We start from the raw sequence: 26903 nt of genomic DNA, 5'->3' as shown, positions 1-26903 counted from the left end.
ATGGGTGGCCTGGCTGGTGCAGGGGGTGGTGGGGGCTTGATCTGGTGTGCAAGCGGTAAGGGAGTGAGTCCCAATGAACTCAGTGGGATTTACACTGTGTATATTCCTCCCTTTCTATCAGTGCCATGTCTATAGCTTTCATCTCACTTCCTATCCCTTGCCTTGCCTCCCAAGGTTGGATGTTCCATAGAGAATAAGAACATTTGTTTGTGTGTATATCTGTCATATATGTGTTTTGGCTGCTGTGGAGGTCACAGCTGTATGGGGATTGTTTAAAGGGGATTTGCCTTTTAAAGGGATGGAAAGGGAGATGATTCTTTGGCTCAGGAGGCTCAGGAGGCAGGCGTGCCTACCTGCCTGGGTTGTTGTAAAAGGATAGAAAGGGAGACTAGGGGCTCTGGTTCTTCCTTCCTTCCTTTCTTTTCCCATCTTTTTGCCTTCTTTCCAGCTCTCCCTTCCCTCCCTCCGTCCCTCCCTCCCACTCCTCTCTCCCTATCTATTTGCTTTCTTTCCCCTTCCTTCCTTCCCTCCGACTCCTCTCTCCCTATCTATTTGCTTTCTTTCCCCTTCCTTCCTTCCTTCCTTCCTTCCTTCCTTCCTTCCTTCCTTCCTCCCCATCTCATTTCTCTCTCTCTCTCTCTCTCTGAGTTGGGAAATACCTGGAGATTTTTGGGGTGGAGCCTGAGCAGTGGGTGTTGCCTTCTGACACACTTCCGGTGATGTCAGGGTGTGTGGCATATGCATATAAGTTATGTGAATGAGTTATGCTAATGAGCTCCTGCACCTCTTTTTCTATGAAATGTCCCCATCAGTTATGTATATGTTAAGTCATTTTTCCTCTTCCTCCCTCCTGCTAACTTTATGAATCCTAAACCAGATAAGCAAATGCCAGAATATCAGATCTGAATGTTGAGAAAAACTGAAAATAAATAAAAACATTTTTTTTAAATCTGAAAATTTCAAAAATATTATTGTCAGTAATTTCTCAATTCATATTGGTTTATATATTTGATAGCTACATGGGGCTCCACCATGTGGATCAGAATCTCTCTACAATAAACCACCCAGAGCTAGATATAGTTTTCTGCAAACCTGGGGGAAACCCAGGATTTGCAGAAAAAGAATTTTTTAATGATAATGAATTCCCCCCTTATAGTATAGAACACCACACACACAAAAAGATTCTGCAGCATATTGGATTGCCATAGCAGGCCAAGAAACTTTGCAAATGTGTTGGCTGTGGCCACCAGGAGCAGGCACAAAGGGGAAGCTACAGCCACCTTGCTTGCTCCACATACCTGCTTCTTCCCAGCAGTTCAAAATGGGATTTCTCCTTCCCCATAAGTCCATGAAGGTCCCTTTCTTCATAATAACTATATCAATAAATGGGACTCTGTGTCATTCAGGTTTTACATTACGTATCTGGCTGTGCATTTTTATCACAGGTGTCTTTGTGAGCAAAAAACGTTAGGGCTCATATTTAATGAATGTAATACATGATTCTCCCCTTGAAGACAGGAGAACGTCATCTTTTCAGTAAGCTGAACAAATGGTTTTGCAGAAAGGTAATATTTATACAAACTAAAGATGTGATGAACACACAATTTGCATTACGTATAAAATTCAAATAATCATGCCAGTCCAGCCAGGTTTCTACCAATCACTTGATTCCTACAACGTACTTTACACAAGCTCTATGGACTCTAACATATGGTTGCTGACTGGCCTGAAGAAAAATGTCCTGTCCCTTTAATAGAGGCTTAATGAGTGGAAATGGGCAGTGGAATCTTTAAATCGCATGGAGGTAAATCACATCACCTGGTGGACCACCTGATGGCACCTGGTATTTTTGGCCACTGTGTGACAAAATGTTGGACTGGATGGGCCATTGGGCTGATCCAACATTGGCTTCTCTTATGTTCTTATGTTAAACATACGGTTGCCAGGTCCGTCCTGGCAACCAGTAGGGGATGGGGGGGGACTTACTGGAAGCAGCAGAGAGGACCATCCAACATACAATGATGTGTCTACATCACTGCCCACGTGACCTGGAAGTGATGTCATCAAGTCCAGAATGTTGGGGCAACACTGGAATTTGTGCAAAACCTCTATGGTAGATTTGGCTTCTACCATAGAGTTTTTGTCCAAATACCAGAGTGTCGCCCTGATGTCCTGGATGTGATGATGTCACTTCCAGGTCATGTGGGCAGTGATGTAGACACACTGATGCCTGTTGGATGGATCTCCCTCTTTTTGGAGGTAAGTTCCCCCAATGGCCAGCTGACTGGCGGCGGGGAAGTGGGGCCTGGCAGTGGGGTACCCCTGCCCCCACCAGGGGGTCTGGCAACCCTAGACAAACATCTGTTTAAAAGACAGAATATTTTTTCTCCGGGCCAGTCGGCAACCTGTGCTAACATAAGACAGGCTTTTTAGTTGTTCTTATAAAAGGATACTGCTCCAGTAGGCCTTAGCAAAGTTCCAAGTTACGTGTTGTAATTTGTTTTTGTTCTTTTTTCTATTTTTCCCTTTTTTTCAAAATAACATTAGTTTTTATAGCACACTTTTGAAAATGCAACTGACAGAAATCAAGTGTCAAAGTCACTTTGCAGCACATTTTGAAATCACCCCAGTGCAAAAACAATATTTTAAAGATATTAACATCTTTTGTCCTAGAAGGGAGAAAGGACAGAGTACAAATTTTAAAATAAATATTGAAACATACCATTCTTCTGAGGCAATTAATGACCAAATAACTGCAGTTCTTCATCATATCACAGTCCTTTACATAGTTATACATAGTTACACCCAAAATTTCTTAAGAGATGAGAGTATGTATTCATGATTGATGCCTACCTTTTCCCCTCTGTGTTTTGGAACTGCACGTTCTGCCTCTTTATCACACTTGTTACCCAATAGTATCACCTCTACATTTTCATCTACTTTCTGTAAAACAAACAACACATTGTTAAGTATCATCAAATTGAAATACAAAACTGTGGTTGTCATGTCAAACTGACACTTGGTGGTACATAAATTCAGTTTTTTGCCGTGTTTACACATGCCTTTCAACTCCTCCTTCCTGCTTTCTTGTGTGGTCTGCAGTGAAGGTATCTGGGCTTAAAACTACTCTGTTTGCCTGTGAGATATGATGACGAATGCAGCCACACTGCTTACTGAATAGCACCCACCCCTTGTGAACAGGGCTTCCAAACCAGGCTTAGATTCCCAGTTTCGTGGAGGGAGAAACAAATTCTGGTTAACCTTTACACCTTAAGATGCGAGGGAAATCAGGCGAAGCTGCAGGTCAAAATGTGACTGCACAGCAAGTAGTGGGAAATTGACGCTTAAAATCAGGGGAAAGGGAAGAGTGAGGGCGGAGCAGCAGCTTGTGGGAAATCGGTCACAGTTTTTCCAAAGAGCATTTTGGGGCTGCCTGGGTAAAGGGGGAATATGTTGTTTGTACAGGCACAAAATATTTTTAGATTACATGTTAATGTTTACTGTACTGTACTTTATTGCTTTAGCTCAGCCTTAACAATCAACAAACACAAAAAAGAAAGAAAATACAAATAATAATAATATCAAATTGCAATATCAATACAAACTGTTATATAAAATAATCAATAAAACAATAATGCAGATTGACATATCCCTATTAATAAGTCTAAATCCATAAGAATTTATGTAACATCGTAATAAAAAGGTAAAGGTTCCCTTGCTCGAAAGCCAGTTGAATCCGACTCTAGGGTTGCGGTGCTCATCTCCGTTTCAAAGCCGAAGAGCCAGCGCTGTCCGAAGACGTTTCCGTGGTCATGTGGCCGGCATGACTAAACACCAAGGTGCACGGAACGCTGTTACCTTCCCACCGAAGTGGTCCCTATTTATCTACTTGCAATTTCTTGCTTTCGAACTGCTAGGTTGGCAGGAGCTGGAACTAGAGACAGGAGCTCACCCTGTCTTGCAGCACCCGGGTCTTGAACCGCTGAACTACTGACCTTCCACAGCCTGCAGTTCAGCGTCTTAACCACTTGAGCCACCGCAGCTCCCAGCAACGTAATACATCCTATCAAAACGGACTTATTAAACAAATTTATTTATAAATATATACTTCAATAATCTTAACTGTATATTGGTGACTGATGCCATTTGCATTGTGATCCACCTATTTTTATCGGCCAGTAACGCAACTAATTTATTTTGCTCTGACCTCCCTGGCAAATGTTAAATATTTCTAATGTACTTCTCCAGAACAGTTACAAATCCTGGACATTGAAATATAGCATGAGCCAGATCTTCAGTGTATTTATAGTCACAGGAGCACACTCAATCATCAAATGGGATCTTATTGTAACAGCCCTCATAAGATATCCATTTGAGTCCTAGTAAATGCCTTTCTATATTCTATAACCATTAGGTCATCAAGATAAATTGGGTGAGCTATAGGAAAAGATTTAAGTTCTTTATATAAAGTGTCTGAACTCATGATATGGAGTAATCCATGATCTGCTTGTAAACTTACGTCCATTGCCAACTCACAGGCAGATTTTCCCACCAAAACCTTTTAGTTCCCCTCAGTCATGTCCAAGTAGCATGTATTCCTTCTCTTTGACTTAAACAACCAAACTGTCCCACCGTGATACATATATTTGTTTAGGCTTATGACCCAACAGAGGAACCTGAGGGAAATGCAGGAGCTGTCATGTTTTTAAACCCTTTTTAAATGGCACTTGGGGCAGAGTAACTTTCAAAACAGAATAAATTTTTAATTTAACTGGCAGGGAAATATATGTGTGTGTGTGTGTGTGTGTGTGTGTGTGTACACACACACACATACATACAGGGCTCTTTTTGTAGCAGGAACTCCTTTGCATATTAGGCGACACACCCCTAATGTAGCCAATCCTCCAAGAGCTTACATGTTTACTGGTAGTGATTATTCTTCCTTTTTAAACAAAGCAATAATCTTTTGTTGTTTGGCTTGACTGGGAGTTACTGCTTAACACCCCATTCACTCTAGCCAAATATCTCTTTCAGTAACTGTTGTCTGTGTAAAGCAGTATTTTTTAGCTTTCTGGACTGAGAAATACAATTCTCCCTCAAAGTAGTTTTAATACTGTAAGGGCAAAGGAGTATCTTTTCTTCCTTCTGACTAATCCTGTCAGAACACTGACTCCAGTTACCCCTTCCTTTGTCAGAAGCAGTCTTTTTGGCTACAGTCTTTTTGGCTTGCTCACCCCAGACCCAAAGATGAAAGACCCTTTTCCCTCCAGAACAGCTGATATTAAAATTTGCTCTCCCCTGATGCTGGCCAATGAGAGAGTGTGAAGAGCAGCCAATCACACAAGCCAATCACAGGGCAGATTAACTCCTGATCTCCCAGTCTCTCTGAAAAAGCAGCATTTTAAATCCTGATTTTCTATACAATCCATCATACCAGGCTATATCTTCCATCTCTTCATATGCCAATATTACTAAAAGTAATCTTGGAAGAAAAAGATCAACCAGAAATAAATAACAAATTGATGAACTATTATCAATATTGGTGGCACAGCCACCATTTTGCAGGGCCGTGAAGACGGAGCTTTTCCACCAGGCATATCAGTGAGATTGATGTCATGCCAGCTGAGCCTTGCCGATCCGCTAAGGCATGTAAATGGTAGTGATTACACTGTGGTAGACTTTTAGCTATAATATATACTGAGCCGTTTTTACTGATATTTATTGTATTTATAATTAAACTGTTTTATATGAAGTGTTTGTGTTTTATGTATACTGGTTTTATTGATATTGTAAGCTGCCCTGAGCCGCTTAGGTGGGATGGCAGGATAAAAGTCAAACAAATAAATAAATAAACTCTGATAATACCCTAACTGATTATGTGGGATTAGGAACTCCCAACATCATATGTGCAAATTTATTTTGTGAAACTTCTAATGGGTATAGACTTCCAAATCCCCAGACTGGAGCACCAAACAACATTTTTATATCTGTTGTTTTAATGTTTTTTGTTTTATCAAAATGTTTTATTAAAGTTTTTATATTTACCCACCTTGGGTCCTGAAATGCTTGGGAGAAAGGTGGGTATACAGATATAATTTAAATAAATAAATAAATAAATTCTAAGTCCATTGAAGTCAATGGAAAGGTGTAGCTCTGTGTAGGATTGCACTGTTTCATGCTTATGAATTTTGCCACAGAATGAAGCTTCTGAACACCTCTGAACAAATAAAACATTTATTCATGAAAGAACAGTAAAGTCATTATTATGGGCATGTATCCCTAACCACAAGCAAGTTACTTCATTTTAGCATGACAGCACCAGGTAAAATTAATACCACAAATTCATCTTTTTAATAAAACAACTAATTCCATTTCAGAACTGCAGCTGATATTCAGAATAATACAATCTTCAAAATGATGTAAACTCATGGCAAGAGTGCAAAGCACAGGTCTAGAACAAAAGATCAATCTAATCTGGATTAATAAACCAAAATGCCGGTTGTTGGAAGACACTGCAGTTTTATTCATTGTTTAATTGCTCTACATAAAATTATAATAAATCTCTAAAATATAGTAAATAGATATCTTAATTTGAAGACAGACATTATCTTTACATGTTTGTATATAACATCTCACTTTAAAGAGATTTTTAAAAAATAACCTGTATGAAAAATTTTTAAAATTACCTGTATGAAAAATTTGACATGTGCGAAAAAGGTGTTTTAAAATATCCCTATATTGGGAAAACTATGTAAGTTATTTGCTTAAGAACTGTTCTTTCAAATATAAGTGGAAGACACTGATAAATGATTGGTTCATTTCAGAAAACTGATTCAGTACATTTTTAGAAACACATTTTCATTGCTTCAACTGAAATAAAACGGTGTTCGGATTCTCACATGGAGTCATGTTATTTGAAACCTTCTCCTGCATTCATCTCTCAAACTAGGGAACAGAAGTTCTTTCATTAAGAGAGAAATACAGACTAATTTTACTGCTCTTAAGATTAACAGCCTGCTCTTGTTCAAAATTCTTTGCAATCTTCAGCCACAAGGAGGAGTACTTCAATAACATGAATGTTGAGTATGTTAAATCAATTGGCTATGTATGGGGATTCAGCAAAAAAAAACCCACATCAAAGCATAATGTAACTCTGCTCTTTCTGCCAAGATCACTGGTCAAAAATCCCAACTAAATTATGCCAGGTACTTAAAGTGTAAGCTCCTTTGTAAGAATGCATTTGTACATAAGATCATTGTCCACAACAAGATGATTTCATCTTATTGATAATTTTAGACTTCAAGAGCCACGTTGTGTGAAAATAAATCCTGAAACACTCTGATTGGGTAGTTAAAATATCTACACTTAGGGGAGAAAAAACTACACTCAAATTCAATTTTGTCTTCTGCAAAGAGAAATCTATAAAAGATTCCATTTTGAAGTCCTATTCCGTTAGTAATAATCTGAGTCTTGAAAATGCCCTTAGTTAATATTTAAATTTAGTCTAACCTTTTAAATTACTTTCCAAACTACCCTGAGAAGTAAAATGTGTTCCTACTGCAGAATTAACAAAATAACTGGAATGTTTATTTTGTGATAGAAGGCCAAACTAGCTATTTATTTATTTATTCTTATTTTACTAGGCTTGTATCCCACCCTCCCCGCAAGCAGGCTCAGGCGGGTTCCATCAATATTAATACAATTCACAGTAGCAATTAAAACCAATATTTAAAACAACAAAATTAAAACAGTACAAAAGTCATAAAATACCGTGCAAGATCTGATCAAATGTCTCTGCAATTAAGATGGAACAGTAGTGTAGGTTCCCAGGTGGATGTTTGAATCTAGGACATTGATGGGAGGCCAGCCAGAAGGGGGGATATCCACTGCCTCAACTGAAAGCGTGGTGGAAGAGCTCCATCTTGCAGGCCCTGTGGAATTCTAATAAGTCCTGCAGGGCCCTGATCTCATTCAGGAGCTCATTTCACCAGGTAGGGGCCAGGGACAAAAAGGCCCTGGCCCTAGTCAAGGCAAGTTTGACGGCCCTGGGTCTGGGGATTACCAAAAGGTGTTGATATGTAGACCTTAGTACTCTACAGGGATCATATGAGGAGAGGCGGTCCCGAAGGTATGCTGGCCCCTGGCCATATAGGGCTTTAAAGGCTAGCACTAGCACCTTGAAACGGATCCAGTATTCAACAAGCAGCCACTGCAGTTCATGCAGCACTGGGTGGATGTGAGCCTGCACAGGTGTCAGCGTCAACATCCATGCTGCCACGTTCTGCACTAGCTGCAACTTCCAGAGCAGAGTCAAGGGCAGCTCCACGTAGAGAGAGTTACAATAATCCAGTCTGGAAGTGACCTTTGCATGGGTCACTGTAGCCAGGTCCTGGGAGGTGAGATATGGGGCCAACTGTCTGATCTGCCTTAGATGGAAAAAGACAGACCTGGCAGTGGTGGTGACCTGGGCCTCCATAGAAAGGGAGGCATCCAGGAACACCCCCAGACTATCACACACCCACACACATACATTTGGTAACATCCAGATGAGGTTACCAAAACATGCTGTGTGTGGAGCTGCCATTGAACATCTTTTGGAAACCTCAGCTAGTGCAAAATGCAGTGGCCAGGATAATTGTAGGTGTGTGACGCAATGAATATCTACAACCAGATGTTCATCAAGGATACTGGATTCTGGTTTGCTTCTAGGTCTATTTAAAAGAGCTGGTTTTAACCTATAAAGGCATGAAAGACTTTGTATCCAAACTACCTGAAGGACCATCTCCATCTGTATCAGCTTGCTTGAGACTTGAGATCATCTGGGGGGAGGACCTTTTGAGGGCATGCACAATTTCTGCAGCATAGCTCACAAGGGCCCATGCAAAGCCTTTATGATACTTCTTTAAATGCAAACTGCACAGTTATTGTGGAGCCCTGCTGCTGAAGGGAAGACAGCTGAGCCTATGGGAATGCTGCTGCAGCATCCAAACACCTTTCAGAAGGGGGATGAAGGGCTGGAGGGAAGCACAGCTGGAGAGCGTTCCGGTCTGCCTCAGGGAGAGTTCAGATCTAACCCTTGGAGAGCACAATGATAATTTTGGGGTCATTCTCAGTAAAAGAGCCAGCAGTTTGAAGGGTAGCTCTGCCTGTCAATGGACACAGTGGTTTAATGCTAGCTCTGGGTGAAAATACGGTACCCAATTTTAGGACTTTTGGGAAAGGGTGGAGTCCCGTATGTGAGAGAGGATCCAAATGAGTGGTTAGTCAATAAAGCTGTGTTTGCACCTGAAAGCATTAAAGAAAATTGAGATCACACTCTGGAGCCATAGCTAGCTTCAAATTATGTGCCAGCTTTCTCCTTTGACAATCTGGAGTCCTGTGCTGCTGATCTGTTCTTTAAAACCAACCTGTAAATAAATACATCTTCTGTGTTATTTATATACATATCCTGCCTCAGTGATCTCCATGTTTGACTTGCTCATCACACAACTTACCTTATGGCAGCAAACCCAAAGCCTTTACACCTGCTACCTTAAAAACATCTGCTAACTGAGGGGAACCTTTACAGTTTAAAACAAACCTGGTTCTCCAGAATCATAGGAGACTGTGTGAGTTGCCTCAGTTGGCAGAAAAGGCCAGTCACACAGAGCTTCCAGCACTGGTTAAAACCATTTTGTTCTTGAAAGCCTTTGAAGGGTTTTTTATTTAAATATTTGTATGCTCAACTTTTTCCAATATATTGGGGCTCCAGATGGAAAACATCTAAAATCCAGTAACAAACCAGTGAACAGAATTAATGTATCCTTCACCCTTAAAAACAGCAACACCAAGATCTGATCAGTCTTAAAGACCAGCAAATGCTTACTTAAAAAGCTTGGTCACAGTACACATTTAAATGCCTTACATGAAGTCAAACCACTGGTCTATCAAGATCAGTATTGTCTACTCTTACTGGCAACAGTAGAGGTCTCCCACATCATCATGTACCTGGACCTTTTAACTGAGAATGCTGGGGACTGAACATTCCACATGCAAACCAGATGTTCTATCACTGAGCCATGGCCCCACCCCACACAACCTCTATCCTACAGCCTTGTCTGAACAGTGAGCCTTTTTTCACCCTCTCTGGGAGACTGTTCCAAACCATATGAGTATTGCTGCAGTAAAGCCCAAGAACAGGCCCCTCAACAGTATGTATTTTTGTACAGGAGGGCATTGCTTTTTACCTGGGTTTTTTTTTTTAGTGATTGCTTTTAGTTCAGAAACTGAATTCATCAAGATGTTTGTCAATCCAACCCCCTCCCAAGGCTGACCATGGACTTGAGATTCTTTAGTCAGTGTAGGTGCTAACAATCTTCATGGAACATGGATACAGCAGCCATTTCTGATGTTAAACTAATGAAGCATACATTTACTGTGAATAGTCTCAGTGCTATATTCATGGCCCTTTAGAGTTGCCAGCCCCCAGATGAAAGCAGGGGATCCCCCAATTTCGTGGGCTCCGCCCCCAACAGCCAGGCTCTGGTGTGACGTCCCCAATGTGATGATGGAAGTGACATCATCATGCCAGGGATGTCACATGGTGACACTCTGGTATTTTTGGCAAAACTCTATGGTAACCATAGAGAACTTCCCAGTTCTCCACCTATAAACCAATTTTACTACTCAATGCTGATTATAAAGTACTACTTTCACTACTAGTTAATTTATTAGAGGAGGTGCTAAATAACTATATGGAAAGACCAAACAGGCTTTCTAATGGGGTAAAAAATGACATCTAATATTAAAGACTGATCAATCTGATACATTTGGCAAAACAAGAACAGATTTCTGTGGCATTCTGTTTTGTATATGCTGAAAAGGCATTTGATTGGGTCAACTGGGATTTTATGAAAGTAATGTTGAAATATTTTGTATTTGGATCTCCTCAATACCTTTGGGGCAGGAAATTGGGGCTGGGGGAAGAATATTCCCTGCCCTCGGTGGGTAAATGGGAGGCCTATATTTAGTACAAAAGAGAATAGTATACACTTACCTCATATATAGCTTTCATCCAATTTGCAATCCCTTGAAAACTTTCTGTATTTGTGATATCATAGACAAGAACAAATCCATGTGCTCCACGGAAATAACTAGTAGTCATTGTACGGAATCGTTCTTGGCCAGCAGTGTCCCTAAATAACATTGGAAGGAATTACTTAGCACTACTTATCTGCATAATGTGAATAAACAGCCCTTACATATTAATGACACTCATTAATGAGCACAAAAGCAGAAATGATATATACCTTTTGACCTAATAACACTTATATTGAAGTATGTCTTAGCACTTCTGCACTAAAGAGATACTTCAGTACAGAAGCTATTCAAAATTAGTTCATGTGGATGCAGACAGTACCCAGTCTTAATTTCCAGGTTGGCATTGTAAAAGAATGAGATAGGTTGGCTGAATGATTAACAGACCAACCTAATAAACCATTGTACCAACAAATAATATAATTATGTGCAAAGACAGCTGCAGTGGGGGCAAGAGGGTTATGTTACTGCTCGATGGTAGATACCTGATTCTTGAACTCCCTCCTCAACATAGAATTTTGCACACCCCACCTACTACTTTGACAACACTAAGAAAGGATAGATCAGGAGGGGGAAACCAAGAAACTCTAAAGCAGCAAAATGATTTAAAAGTGTTCTTAGGGCAGCTTCATTTGAAATTAATAAGGCTGCAGAAGCTATTATATTACATAAATACAACTCTGTTCTACTTCTTCAGATGGAAATATTATCAATGAAATTGAAGGTATATCCTTTTCTCTATCAACAGTATAGTTGAGGACAGTAATACTCTGGCTTTTCTTCCAAGTGTTTTAACCCAAACCATTTAGGACTTTGAATGCCAACACCGGTACCTTGAATTGTGCCCAGAAACAAATTGAGAGCCAGTGTAGATGGGCCAAGACTGGAGTGATATGGTTCCTATTACCCATTCAAGTATACATCCTGGATGCAGCATTTTGTACCAACTGAAGCTTTCAAACACTTCTAGAAGCCATCTTAATCAAGATGTAACTGGGGCATACACCACAGTAGCCAGATCTTTTCTTCCCAGAAAAGGCTACAGCTGGCTAACCAGTGGAAGCTGGTAAAAGAAACTCCCAGACAAAAGTGCCACCTGCTTATCCAACAGTAGGCCTGGGTCTAACAGCATCCCAAGATTATCAAGCTGTTCCTTCAAGGGGAGTGCAACCCATCCAGGATTTAAGGTGACACCTTAAATCTTGGGTCAGACCTTCCATCCACCAGTAGTATTTTCATCTTGTTGGGATTAAGTTTCAGTTTATCAGCCCACATGCACTCCAAAACTGCATCCAGGCACCAGTTCAGGGTTTCTACAGCCTCCCTGGTTTCAGCTGAAAGCATGAGACAGTTGTTCAGTCGCACAGTCGAGTCTGACTCTTCGCGACCCCATGGACCAGATCACGCCAGGCCTTCCTGTCTTCCGCCGTCCTCTGAAGTTTGCTCAATTTCATGTTTGTTGCATCTATGACACTATCTAACCATCTCATCCTTTGCCATTCCCATCTTCTTTGACCTTCAATCTTTCCCAGCATCAGGGTCGTCTCCAGTGAGTGCTCCCTTCTCATTTGGTGGCCAAAGTATTTGAGCTTCAGTTTCATTATCTGGCCTTCCAGGGAACAGTCAGGGGTGGTTTCTTTTAGGATTGACTGATTTGTTCTTCTTGCAGTCCAAGGGACTCTCAAGAGTCTGCTCCAGCATCATAGTTCAAAAGAATCTATTCTTCGGCGCTCGGCCTTCCTTATAGTCCAACTCTCGCAGCCATACATGACTACTGGGAATACCATTGCTTTGACCATGTGGACTTTTGTTGGCAGGGTGATGGTCTCTACTTTTTATCATGCTGTTTAGGTTTGCCATTGCTTTCCTCCCAAGGAGCAGGCGTCTTTTAATTTGATGGCTGCTGTCACAGTCTGCGGTGATCTGGGATCCCAGGAACATGAAGTCTGTCACTACTTCCACGAGACAGAGCTGGGTGTAATTCACATCTCTCTGGATTACCTCACCCAGGAGTTCCATATAGATGCTAAAGAGCATAGAGAACCAGATGGATCCTTGTGGAACCTCACAAGCCAAAGGCCAAGGGGCTGATCAGCAGTCCCCTAGAACCACCTTCCGAAACCTACCCTTTAGGTAGGACCAGAACCACTGCAGAATGGTGCCTCCCAATCCCAACCCAGATAGATGGCCCAGAAGGGTACCACAATCAATGGTATCCAAAGCCTCTGAGAGGTCCAGGAGAATCAACAGAGTTGCATTCCCTCTGTCCATCTTCCAGTGCAAGTCATCCATCAGGGCGACAACAGCTGTTTCATTCACATAACTATGCCTAAACCCAGACTGGAAGGGATCTAAACAATTTGACTCATCCAGGAAAGCTCAAAGTTATCCAGTCACCATCTGTTCAGTCACCTTGCTTAGGAATGGAACATTTGAGACTAGTTGATCATTACTGAGATCTCCTGGATCAAGGGTAGGTTCTTTTAGAAGTGGACACACCACAGTATGCTTCAAGGCTGGGGCAACTACCCTCTTCTTACGGAAGCATTAACTACCTCTCAAGCACAGTCAGCCAGCCCCCCACCACCACCAAGATTTAAGTAACCAGGAAGGGCAAGGGTCATACAAGCAGGTGGTAGGTCTCAAACTTCCAAGGATCCTGTCTACATCCTCATACTAAATTAACTGAAAAGCATCCCAAGCAATTGGATACACCCTAGCACCATCTCACCCTGTCATTGCTAATATAGACTTCAAGTCAAAATGGATGTGAGAGGTTTTGTGAGCAAAATGGTCACAGTGGGCCAGTGAGTACTCTACCTCATCCTGCCAGTCAGATCCCAATCAGGCCTCTGACAATCCAGAACAGCTCTGCCTACACTGTGCAGAAGCAATAGTAACAGAAAAGTGTTGTTTATTTGGCACCATCACTGCCATGGAGTAAGCTTTAAAATCTTATTGGATTTGACTCGAGTCTTCCTCCACTGTTTCTCTAGCTGTTTCCCTTGTCTTTTCATCACCCACAATCCTTCAGTAAACCAAGGGTCTACCTGGGCTATAACACTTGAAAAGGGGTGCCTGGGAACAATCATGTCAACTGTCCATGTTTGGTTTAGTGGTTTGGTGTAGTGGTTAAGAGCAGCAGACTCTAATCTGGAGAACTGGGTTTGATTCCTCACTCCTCCACATGCAGACTGGGTGACCTTGGATCAGTCACAGTTCTCTCAGAGTTCTCTCCGTCCCACCCAGCTCACAGGGTGTCTGTTGTGGGGAGAAAAAGGGAAGGAAACTGTAAGCCACTCTAAGACTCCAAGTGAAGGCCGGGGTATAAACCCAACTTCTTCTTCTTCATATAATTTTCTCATTCCATAGGTCAACCAGGGCATTGACAGGAACACCAACCATATCAACAGGAAAATCACCTAAAGCCATCAGAAAGTCAGTTGTATCCATCTGGTTCTGGGTGCAGATTATCTTAATAGATCCCTCATCCCGCAGAGTCTTGTAACCCTGTAAATCTAAACTCAAACAAGTAGTGATCTCTACATGACAAAGGAACTGTCATCAGTTCCTTCACCCCAGATCACATTCCTCCTGCCCACAACAAAATACGAGACCAAGAGTGTGACCTGCATAATGTGTAGGGAGAGTTATTACCTGAGACAGGCCTATGGTTGTGATGGAGGCCATAAAATCCTTAGCCAGTCCAAACAAGACAGTCTTGGCATGAATGTTGAAGTCCCCTAGGACAACCAGCCTAGGGGTCCTCAACACCACCTCTGAGACCACCTCTGTCAGCTCAAGTAGGGAGACTGTTAGGCAGCAGGGTGGGTGATACACTAACAGACTCTCAATCCTGTCTCTCAATCCCAACATTAGGTAGACAGAGCCAAAACCTGGATGGGGCACCGTACCAAGGGGATAGAATCCATATAGACTACAGTAACATTGTTTCCTCACCTGCCAGGCCTATGCTGATGTACTGCTGAATACCTCGGAGGGCATGACTGGGAGAGGTTAATGCCTCTCCCCACCCTAGACAAGTCTCAGTAATACATGCCAAGTTAGCCTTCTCATCCAGGATTAGAGAGGGGAAAAAATCTCACAAGCATTGGTTAGTTATAGAAAACTATTATATAAGTCACTACACATTGGAATAAATAGTATGGAAATGCCAGAATACAGAATACAGAATACAGACACAACATTTTATCACATGTGGTGGACATGCAAGAAAGCAAAAAATATTGAATAAAAGAAGAAATGCAAAAGATATTAAAACTTAAGTTTGCAAAGGATCCAACAAATATGCTATTAAATATTTTACCAATCAACATTACAAAAATACACAGTGAATTATTTAAATATATAATGATAGTGGCAAGAGTAATATTTGCAGCAAGATGGAAGGCAGTGAAATGCCCAGACCTGTACGAATGGAAGAATAAACTAAATGGATATGCAACAATGGCAAAATTAACATGTTTTATACATAACAGACTGAATTCAGAATTTCAAGAAAAATGGAAAGTCTTTTTCAATTATGTAGCTGAAAATCAAGAACAAAATTAAATTAAAACAGAGAATGATAGAAGGAAAGAGTTAGGTAATACATATTTATAATAAAAATGCTATTGGCTATAAAGACAGATGGAAAAGATACAATAAAGGTATTTAAATAGAAGTGAAACATTAAAAGTAAAATTTAAGCAAGTTCTAAATAAAGCAAAATATGTATATGATTTTGAATATTAATGATTATAGTTTATATTTTATGTTTGTATGTTTGTAAATTGAAATTAAAAAAGGAATAAATAGTATGGATACAAGTCAGATGATGACCTAAATCAATATTAAACAATTCTTTTGTTTTTTTAGTCTCCACACAGAAACTATCTGATAACTAACAAAAAAATAATAACTCCAGGTACCTCTTCCCATACAATCTTTTTTGTGTCAGGACCATTTTTCTCCAGGCAATATGAAAGGCTTCTTTTAATTATGGAAAAATTATAATTTGAATACAATACAATATAGCTAAAATTGAATACTATTGTTTAAAAAAACCTTCCAGTGGGAAACTGGTAATAATCATATTCCATGGTTCTAGTATCTCCAAGTACAGCACTTCATTAACATACGATAATCTATATATATAAAAAAGCCACACAAATTGAAAACATAATGATGTACCACCTTGTGCACCTGTACAAGGCAGTATCTATAAATCTATAAAATTATGAGATCCCATTGCTAGAGAGGACATCTAAAATACCTAACTTAACGGCCAAAAGATTTTGGCATAACTTTAAGTTTTCAAATTGGCTTATAAATGACTTTCCTCTCTTTTCACTTCACCTTCGTCAAACTTACACAAACTACCATCGTTTTTTAAAATTCCTACACTTAAAAAGATGATTTTTTTACACAATGGTACTTAGTCACTTGCAGGTGACAGCATCTATATGTGCAATATCCTGGCCCAGGTTGGGGAAGTGAAAAGAAAGGCTGCTCCTATCATACTAAGTGAATTTGTGTTAAAATCCAGTGCTTCTGGATCTTAATTAAAAATTCATCTATACCACTGGTTCCCAAAGTGGACAGTACTGCCTCTTGAGGGGTGCTGGAACGATCCAGGTGGGGTGGAACAATCCAGGTACAGATCCACAAACTGCATTTTTTGTCCACTTCTTGAAGGTAGCTTTCCAGTGAAGTGCTGAGCAATTTTTTTTCTGAAAAGGGGGCAATAGGCCAAATAAGATTGGGAATTTCTGATCTACAGCAAACCAAAACAGGATAGTGCATTATTTTACAACCCAAAGCTATTCTCCAGGGATACCTAATCAGTTTCCTCAATTAGAAAAAAAATCATGAACCTTTTGTTAGCTGATAATACAGAATCAAAGCAATTTGTATTAATTCAATCTAATATGAAAAAGTGTGGGAACATATGATAATAGGTAAAATTTTCTTACAATTAAAAGGAAGGAGAACCCTAATCACATGTCTGGTTTTACAGAGAAATGGCTCCCCCTTATGCTATTACAATGCCTAAAAGATTCAGTTCCATTTCTTATTTTGATCTTACTTCTTATCTGTTAAGAAAGGACATCACTAACTCACTTTTAAATTTAAAAATAAGTTTAGTTTATTAAACACCTTCAATCATGCAAGTTTTCAATAATTTATCTTCAATTGTAATTTCTTTCATACATACAGTATCAACAGTTCACAAGATAGTTTTCCAAAATATATACTTTGCAGACCTTCTTTGTTGTGTCCTAGTTCCATTTTTTCACCTTTATCTGGCATTAAGCCATTATTTATTTATTTATTTAATTTATATCCCACCCTCCTCGCCAGAGCAGGCTCAGGGCAGCTTACACAGTATTATAACAAGTTAAAACAATTAATTAAATAAAATTACAATAAAATAGTTCTAAAACAATACATAAAGTGCTAGCCCAATATAATTATGGCGGGCATCCGACAGTCAACATGGTCTGGGTTGTATCAGCGGAGCACAGGCTATTTAGGTTGGTGTAATAGTGATGTTAGTATTGATATAATATTGTTAATACTGGGGCCAGGGCCTAAGGTAGATGGATGCGGCTCCCTAATCGAAAGCCTGGTGGAAGAGCTCTGTTTTACAGGCCCTGCAGAACTACAAAAGGTCCTGCAGGGCCCTGATGTCTTCCAGGAGCTCATTCCACCAGTACGGAGCCACCCTTGAGAAGGCCCTGGCCCTTGTCACTGCTAGCCTGCCTTCTCTGGGGCCTAGAAAAGCCAAGCGATTTTGGGACCACGATCATAGTGGTCTCTGGGGAACATGTGGGGAAAGGCAGTCCCTTAGGTAAGTAGGCCCCTGACCATAAAAGGCTTTGAAGGTAGGTACCAACACCTTGAATTGAATTTGGTATGCTATAGGCAGCCAGTACAGTGCTTTTAGCGCAGGCTGGATGTGTTCCCGCATGGGGAGACCCAGCAACAGCCCGGCCGCCGCATTCTGCACCAGCTGCAGCTTCTGAATTTGGGACAAGGGCAGCCCCCTGTAGAGGGCATTACAGTAATCCAATCTTGAGGTGACCACTGCATGGATCACTGATGCCAGGTCATTGCATTCTAGGAAGGGAACCAACTGCCTAATCAGCCAGAGATGATAAAAGGCATAGGTCAAGGCTGCAGGTGGTCGGACGCACAGTTAGGAGTAATTTGTCGACCACCTCTAGGCTGAGTGGACTGAAACAATTCAAAGCTTGACAAGAAGATGTGTATGGAGCCTCGAGTTCCCTTACTGTTTCAACTGTGGCGGGAAGGTCATGGCAGAGCGACAAGACTTTATCTGTGAAATAGCTCACAAAAGCCTCAGAGCCGATCTCCAATTCCTTAGCATTTGGTCTGCCCTGTGGCAGAGAAGTAATGGTCTGAATCATTCTAAATAATTGGGTTGGCCGAGAGCTCGCAGACGCAATCGTGGCCACATAGTACTCTTGTTTAGCGGCTTTGACTGCCATTTTTAAAATTAATATTTTATTGGTCTTTATAAACAATTCTAGATAAAAAAGAAACAAGGAGTAAGTCAGACAATTACAGTACGATCCAGTACAGTGCATCCAAATCAAGTCTTCAGTACTCAACTTTCAAGTCTATAATATCACATATCTAATAGATATGTTACTTGTCTTAAAGGTATCTAGATATCTTTTAAATACAGACAGAGCTTTGGTAAGAAACAAAAAGACTGAATTTTTATAACAATTTTATAACTTTTAAACCTTCATAACAAATTTTAACTATCAGCTATATAACATAATCTTATATTCAGCATCTTTGATTGTCTCCCAATCAAATTAATCTATTGTTACTTTCTCCAAAATGGGGTACCATATATTCAAAGGATTATAACATTCACATTCAATTTTGTTATTGGAATCATATATTGACAGATTCTCTAACATGTATAACTCCCATACTTTATGGAGCCAATGCTTAGTGTTTGGAGGATTCTTATCTTTCCAATTTTTAGCTATAGTTATCTTTGCTGCAGTAATTAATATGTTTTTTTTCCCCTCTTTTCAGGTATACTATCATTTGGCCATAGGCCAAAAAGTATCAAAGCAGGGGATAAAGATAAGTTGTAACCAGTAAAAGTTTTAATTTGTTGGATGATTTGGGACCAATATTGTTGTATATATTTGCAGGACCACCAAGTATGGAAATATGTTGCCTTCTCTCCACAGCGTTTCGAGCACAATGGCGAGGTGTGAGGTACTAAGTGCACTATTTTAGCAGGTGTCAAATACCACCTTAGGAGGACTTTCATGTTTGCTTCTAAAACATTTTGGGATTTGGACATCGTAGTCTGACTACGCCATATTTTATCCCATTATTCTTCAGTTAGATGGTGTTGCAAATCAGAGGACCATGCAGTTTGGTAGCTAGGACAGCTGTTTGATTGATGAGTTAATAAAATGAAGTATATTTTTGAAATAAGACCTTGTTTTTTTGAATATTTGAAGAGAATATTTTTAAAATCACTAAATGGTTTGTGTATTGAAGAGTTATAGTCCGTGGATTCAATAAAATGTCGAAATTGCAAGTATTCAAACCAAGGTATATTGGTTTTATATTTTCTTTCCAAATCATTTTTAGATAGAACTTGATCTTTGTGTATAAATCAATACGTGTTATTCCAGCAGATTTCCAAGTGAAAAATGAGTCCATATGCTTCGCTGGAAGAAACCATGACTGTCCTACAAACGTACTTAGTTTTGAAAAAGGTGTAGCTATGATGTTTCTGTGACGATACCATATTTTGAGTGTAGCTCTTAGAAATGGGGTGAGAACTATTGACAGCACCTCTTGAAATTTATTTTTCCAAAGCAATTCCTGCAAATTATATCCTTTTAATGTAGTTACTTCAATCCACTTCCAATCTAAGGTTTCGTCATCTTGATATTGTCTTACCAGTGTCGCTAAGAGTGTTGCTTTATAGTAGATACCTAGATCAGGCACTGCCAAGCCACCTTTTCTCATTGATCTACGCATGGTGCTGAATTTGATTTGCTGGACTTTGTAGTTCCATAAAAACTTATTTATGTCATTCTGCCATTTCTTTAGTTGCTGATCTGATAGGGTTATAGGTATTGTTCGGAAAAGATACATATATTTAGGTAAAATATAAGATCTTAGAATGTTTATGCGGTTTATCCGGGGGGGAAATTGTATTCCAATTTTCTATTTTCTTTATGATTTCTTTGTGCATTTCCGAATAGTTTATTTGAAAAGGGTTGGCTACGTCTATTGGTATTTTTATACCTAAGTACTGTATATAATGATCAGCCCATTGATAATCATAAGTATTCTTGATGTATTGTTTCATCTCCGCTGATATATTTATTGGAAATAAAAGTGATTTATCATAATTAATTTTTAATCCAGCAATTTGTCCGAATTCATTTAAAATTGCTTGAACTGCCTTGAGTAATGATTCCAGTGACGTGATGTAAAGTAAAACATCATCAGTGAATAAGCTGATTTTGAACTCCTTGTTGAAAATTTTAATCCCTTGAAAATGAGGTTGTGATTTTAGGGCACACACCAGGGGTTCCATAGCCAGAACAAATAAAAATGGTGATAAGGGACATCCCTGACATGTGCCTCTTTGTAGTGCAATACTATTTGATGTTGCTCCGTTGACCCAGATGTTTGCCTTAGGACTTTCGTAAATGGCTTTAATTGTTTTACAAAAGGTAAGACCGAACTGCATATATTGTAAGAGAGTGGTAAGATAAGGGAATCAAAAGCTTTTTGGATATCAATGGACATTATAAGTGAATTATGTTCTTTGATTTCCCCCCCTCCCGAAATGTATAAGGTTAAGCGTTTTGCGGATATTGTCTAAAATGTCTCCAGTAGGGACAAATCCTGTTTGGTCTTTGTGTATGTAATGACCAATCAAGCTTGACAGTCACGCTGCTTGCAATGAAGCAAAGAGTTTATAATCATTGTTAAATAACGATATGATGCTCGGAAAGATGCTTTTCCTTTTTTTGGAATAAGTATTATATTGGCCATTTTAAATGTGTCAGGCATCACTCCAGTAGCAAGAACTGAGTTGCAAGTTTCCAATAGAGGTTTACCAATAATGGGCAAAAATGCTTTATAATATTCTGCTATGTAGCCATCTGGACCGGGCACTTTGTTATTTTTTCAAGTTCTCGAATACTGAATGGCATTTCTAGCAAAGTGCGGTGTTCTTCCTCCAGAAGTTTTAGATCTTTGACAGAAGTTAAAAATTAATGTATGTCAGGTTGTTGGGGTTTAGTAGAAGTATATAATTTTTTATAAAATAATTCTAAAATTTGAATGATGTCTTTTGTTGTATATTTTAAGTTATCCTGATGGTCTTTGAGACTGCCTATAAATTGATCAGATTGCCGCTTCTTTAATCTTCATGACAAAATGCGTAGTCTTTTAGAAGTTTTGGTTGTACTGATTTTGTGAAAGATAAAATTTGTTTTGTGGATTTCATTAACTTCTAGCATTTCAAGCTGTTTTCTTACATATTGTAGGATTGCACAGATTTTAGCATTACAAGTTTTTTTATGTTTATCCTTGAGCTCTTTTATAGAATGTAAAAGTTCGGCTCTCATTTTGCTTTTCTCTTTTTTACAGAAAGCCAACAGTGAGATCCATTTGCCTCTCATTACTGCTTTTGATGCATCCCAGTTGAGATCTGGACTTTGTCTGACCAATTTAGTTTAAAGTATTCCTGAAGTTCTTGTTGCAATATTTTATTAGTTTTATTGTCATATAATAAAAGTTTATTAAATTTCCAATTCTGTTTGTAGTTTCCTTTTTTCCCTTCCCGTAGATTACATTCTACAGGGGCATGGTCGGACCACTTTTGGATGCCAATTGAAGATGAGTTAATTTTGTTTAATACATTTGTGGAGACTAGTATATAATCTAGTCTTGAACATGTTTTGAATTGGTGAGAGTAGTATGTATAGTCTCTAGTTTTCCCATGTTGTAATCTCCATTTGTCATGTAATCCAAATTTTTAAATTAGGATTTGCAGGGCATTAAATGCAGGCTTATGTGTTGTCACAGGTTTCCGTATTGCATTATAATTGGTTTTGTCTAGCATTGTATCCATCAAGTAAATTAGGTCCCCTCCTAGGATTATAGAGCCTTTGCCAAACTTCTGAAGCTGGGTTAGAGTGGTAGCCATAAAATGTATTTGGTTTTTGTTTGGGGCATAGAGTGATGCAAAGGTTATTTGTGATTCATTGATTTTAGTCCTTACAAACAAAAACCGCCCTTCTTCATCTTTTTGTATTTCTTCCACCACTAGTTTGATATCTCTAGAAAATAAAATTGCCACTCCACGCGACTTAGAAGAGCCATAGGCTAAATATTGCATAGGAAACCAGTTTGAGGGCAATGCGTTTGCCCTTTTTTAACATAAGTTTCTTGTAGCATTGCCACTTGTACTTTTTGTTTTTGTAGATCCTTGGCAATGTGTTTAGCCTTAATTTTACTATTTAATCCCCTACAATTTAGGGTAATTATTTTTAAATCACCCATGGTATGATTTGAAAATATAGCATTATCTTAGTTTCATAATGACTTTGCTTACAGCCACATTGCATTAAAAGGTATTGTGCTAACATATATATCAACTGCAAGTGCTCCATCCCTATACTATGAATATAAGTATGCACTGTAGTGAAACATTTCAAAATAATATTTATATCTATAAAAAAGCTTTTTTGTACTGTCCAGTTCAAAACAATTAGTACATTAAACATTGTCTGACTTATACATTTACCAATAGATTTTACAGCCCCCCCCCCCGCCAATCCCAGTATGTGAGGCAACTGGCCTCACAGGGCTGGAATAGCCCTTCCTTCTCGATTACTGCCAACAATAACAACATTTTAACAAAACATCTTACTTCACTAAAGGGAACCATGAAAGTGAACGGATTGTCCCCCCCACCATTAGTTTATAAGAAACATCATTTGCATACCAGTAAAACACGTCTACTTAGTGCAGAACACTGTTATGCTAAAATTAAAAATATTAGTGACAGAAAAACAAAAACCAGTGACAGAAAAACAATACTCAAAAGTTCATTCTTCGTCTTTTTGGAATCTTGCTCCACTTATGCGGGGTCGTTTGGTCAGGTCGCTTATGCTTGCAAAGAGTGTTAGGATCAGTGTCAGTCTCCATCTCTTGTGTGGCTTGTAATCCCAAGGCTTTTAGTGCCCTGGAATCTGACCTGTAGATATTTTGTTTGGTACCAATGGTATTTAATTCCTGCTTCGTTGAGACGTGTAGTGATTGGTTTGAGAGTTCTTCTAATCTGAAGAGCTTCAGGTGGGACATCAGGAAAAATAAAGATATCGTTCTCCTTAAATTTAAAATTGCCATTTTTTCTGGTTTCTTGTAGGACACGAGCTTTAACAGGTAGATCAAGAAATTCCACAAGAATATCTCGAGGTCCTCGTCTTTTGTTTGTCACAATAGGGCCTAATCTGTAGGCTCTTATGAGCATTGGTGTGATGTCATCTTCAAAGGGTATAACGGAAGCAAGCCATGTCGCTAGGAATGTTGTTAGATCCTGTCCCTTCCGCTTGCTCCGGAAAGCCTCTTAGTTTCAAAAATCTCTCTCTCGTTCTGTTTTAGAAGAAGGATTTGCTCTTTGGTCCAAGTTTCACTATCTTGCAATTGCCTAATATCTTCCTGATTTGCTATTGAGGCTTCCATTGCTGTATCAGCAGTTTGCGCTATTTTTTGCACTGATATTTGCAATGCTTCTAATTGCTCCGAGATAGGTTTTAGCATGGTATTAAAATTTTCACGTATTTAGTTTTTAAACTGCCGAAAAGTATCAGTAATATCTTGCTTCATTAGCGTGGTCTGTACTTGCGATTGGTGCGATGATCCGGACGCCATGTTGGGCTCGATTTGGCACGGGTCTGTTGCCGTGCCGCTCGCTGCATCGAATTGAAAAAAGCTTTTTAAACGGGCTGCTGCGGGATCTCCTGGTCAATGGTGTGTTCGGCTGGATTTTCCCATGCCTTGCTTAGGCAAAATACTGGTATTTGTTTATTTTTTGGTGGGGTTTACGGAGGGATCATCCAGAGCTCTTTCAATTAGCGTCCGCCATTCAGTCGACCGACACCCCGCGCCCCCTTTGACTGCCATCTCATAGGATCTCATAAACGTTGTATAAGATGCTCTTGTAGCTTCATCATGAGTGCACCGCCACTGCCATTAAACAGTCTAAAACACTGCAAGCTGTTGCATAACATGAAGGCAGCCATAAAATATAAGGTTTTCACATGTTTAGGGCAATGGTCATCAGACTGCTAATCACAAATTACTGGCAGCTCGCCACTTCCCCTGTTGACTCAAGAACCTGCCCAGCACTCTCTAGTTCCATCAGCTGTATAGCACCAATGGGAAGGGAGGGTTTCTCCCTCCTATCAGTGCTAAATAGCTGAAGAGTTCAGGATGCCTGTGGACTCAACAGCCTCTGGGTGTAGCCTAGCTTCATCAGCACCAAACAGCAGGCAGAGACAGGATGTGCCCAGCCAGCTCTGGAGTCCAGCTGTTTGGTGTTGATGTGTGTGATAGTCTGATAGTGGTGCCTCAATGGTGAGGGAGGAGAGCAGAGGTCATTTCGGGGGGGAACGCGGGGGAACACAGTTCCCCCGGGTGAAGTACGGGGGGCGAGGCACATGACAAAGCCCCGCCCCCTGCTTCCGGCCGCCCCGCTTCCGGCCCTCATTCAGCCAGGAGGAGGCAGGAGAAGAGGGAGGGTAAGTTGCTTCCTCCCTGCCTCTCCCCACCCCTGTCTGCCTAGGGCCAGGGAGGGCCTTTGCGGGGCTTCCTTGCACTCTCGCCGGCCTTGCAAGTCCACCGCCGGGCCCTTCATGGGGCTCGGCAGTTGAGCTGCAAGGCCGGCGGTGGAGGCCGGGACCGTTGGGGGCGGGGTGTGTGGCCTTATGACACATTTCCGGTGATGTCAGGGGGTGTGGCCTTATGACACACTTCCAGTGATGTCAGGGGGTGTGACATATGCTAATGAGTTATGCTAATGAGTTCCCCTAGCTCTTTTTCTACGAAATGACCCCTGGAGGAGAGCATGCAGAAGATGAAGTGTATGGGAGCAGAAGAGACCCACCACCACTGCTCCCCTCAAGAAGTAGCTCTGGGGTTTGAACTCCCCCTGGGAAACTCTCACCAATAAAAAGGTTAGCTACCCTTGTGAGAGAAAGCAACCTGATTTTCCCACCCAAGGGTTAACATGAATATTAGCAGGCCTGTTCCAGCTTGCAGATGTCTGTAATCATGCCCTTCTACCTAGGACATCCTTATTTCCTTCAAGAAGGCCGAATTCAAGAATGTGGTAATTGGCTATTGTGAGAAACCATGTTCAGTTCTGTAACTAGATAGGAGGGGGGAAGCAGGAGGGGATGTCATCATCTTCTGGAGGATTCCATCAAGCGAGCTCCCTGTTTGGGTTGGGGGAGACTACTTGATGCCAGATGGCTAAAGACTATAACGAAGCCCTAGACAAGAGGGAAGCCATGCTAACTTCATGATTCGACTGGGCAGTGGCTCTGACGATGGACCACTATGTAGACAATGCTTAAATCCCTAGCTTGGACTATGATATTCTAAATACCAGGTATTGAAGTATTAGATGGAGAAGTTAGCATTTCTTATTTTCTTGCTGCAGGATTGTAGAGACTATGTTGCCTAGTGATATCTTATTTCGTAAGTATTCAATATACCTTCATATATTTTACCAAGATCTGGTTTCCTGTGTGCAGATAACCTTGAGGACCCATAGGTCTGAGCGCTGCTTGCTTGCCCAAGGGGTAGTGTCTCAGAGGGACTTAGGTTTGGGTCCTTGAAACGGCTAGTTTAGGATGACCTCAAACAGCTTTGTTGAGTTGTGAATCGTCAAAGGCTGAACCAATTCTAGGGAAGGTTTAGCCCAGCCTGTATAAAGTTTCTGCCTGGCTATACTGTACAAACATGCCTGGAATATGATAGCAAATAATTTTCATAATAGTTCATCGAACAGTACTGTAACAAAGAGCTATTCCACATGTTTTGTCTGCAGCTCCACTGGGTCAAAGCAGTCTCTGTGACTAGTAGCTACATGAGACATATACACAAGCAGAGCTTCAGGAAACCCTTGAAATGTACAAAGGGTTGAAATGTTGTCTAATCTCTCATCAGACAGTTGTATCTCCTCTAGTTGAAGACTGATCTACATTCCTCCCTCATGTGTCACTGTGTTGAATTCTATGAGTAGAATACGTGGAGTAACTTAGCCATATGAATCCTGTATGCCAAATGAAAATATAACTGTGACAGGCTGCACTTCTTAAAAGTTTAAAAGAATGATTAATTCTCCACAGGAACAGAGAGCCTTGAGTGACAGTTTGCTCCAAGCAATCTGATTGGTTAGCATCAGCTGAGCAGACAGAGACTTTATAGCTGAATGCTGAGGAGGAGAATTCATTTGGAATTCAGCCCTGACTGAGAGCAGTTTAACACAGACAGGAGAACTGGGGAAATTTGGCAAGGATCAGTGGGTAGTTAGACAGAGACTCCCATTCAGGCCAAGGAAAGGGGATAGATCTTCTAGAGAAAGAAGAATTTCCCTACCCAGTCAAACGGAGTTAGCTCTGAAGAGTACAGAGATCCCTGATCTGGTGTGGTTAGAAACTGCCTGTAGAAATATTGTCAGTTAAAAACTCAAGATGAGGACTCGTGTTTCAAGAGATGGGGTTTGG

At 40.3% G+C, this 26903-nt stretch overlaps 1 protein-coding gene across 1 annotated transcript in view; it reads right to left on the bottom strand.

Annotated features, from left to right (window-relative positions):
- Positions 1-26903, bottom strand: part of LOC107113250 (ras-related protein Rab-10-like) — a 51773-nt gene that overhangs the window by 22918 nt on the left and 1952 nt on the right. The window contains exons 3-4 of the mRNA XM_015414551.1: positions 11036-11174; positions 2854-2943 (exon numbers count right to left, since the gene is read on the bottom strand). Of these exons, the coding sequence (XP_015270037.1) occupies positions 2854-2943; positions 11036-11174 (229 nt within the window). The remainder of the gene's footprint in view (positions 1-2853; positions 2944-11035; positions 11175-26903) is intronic.

The sequence above is a fragment of the Gekko japonicus genome, unplaced genomic scaffold (genome assembly GCF_001447785.1).
Source record: "Gekko japonicus isolate JY-2015 unplaced genomic scaffold, Gekko_japonicus_V1.1 scaffold559, whole genome shotgun sequence".
Taxonomy (NCBI): Eukaryota; Metazoa; Chordata; class Lepidosauria; order Squamata; family Gekkonidae; genus Gekko; species Gekko japonicus.
The sequence above is the reverse complement of the archived record's forward strand: the minus strand, read 5'-3'. Positions and strand labels throughout refer to the sequence as shown.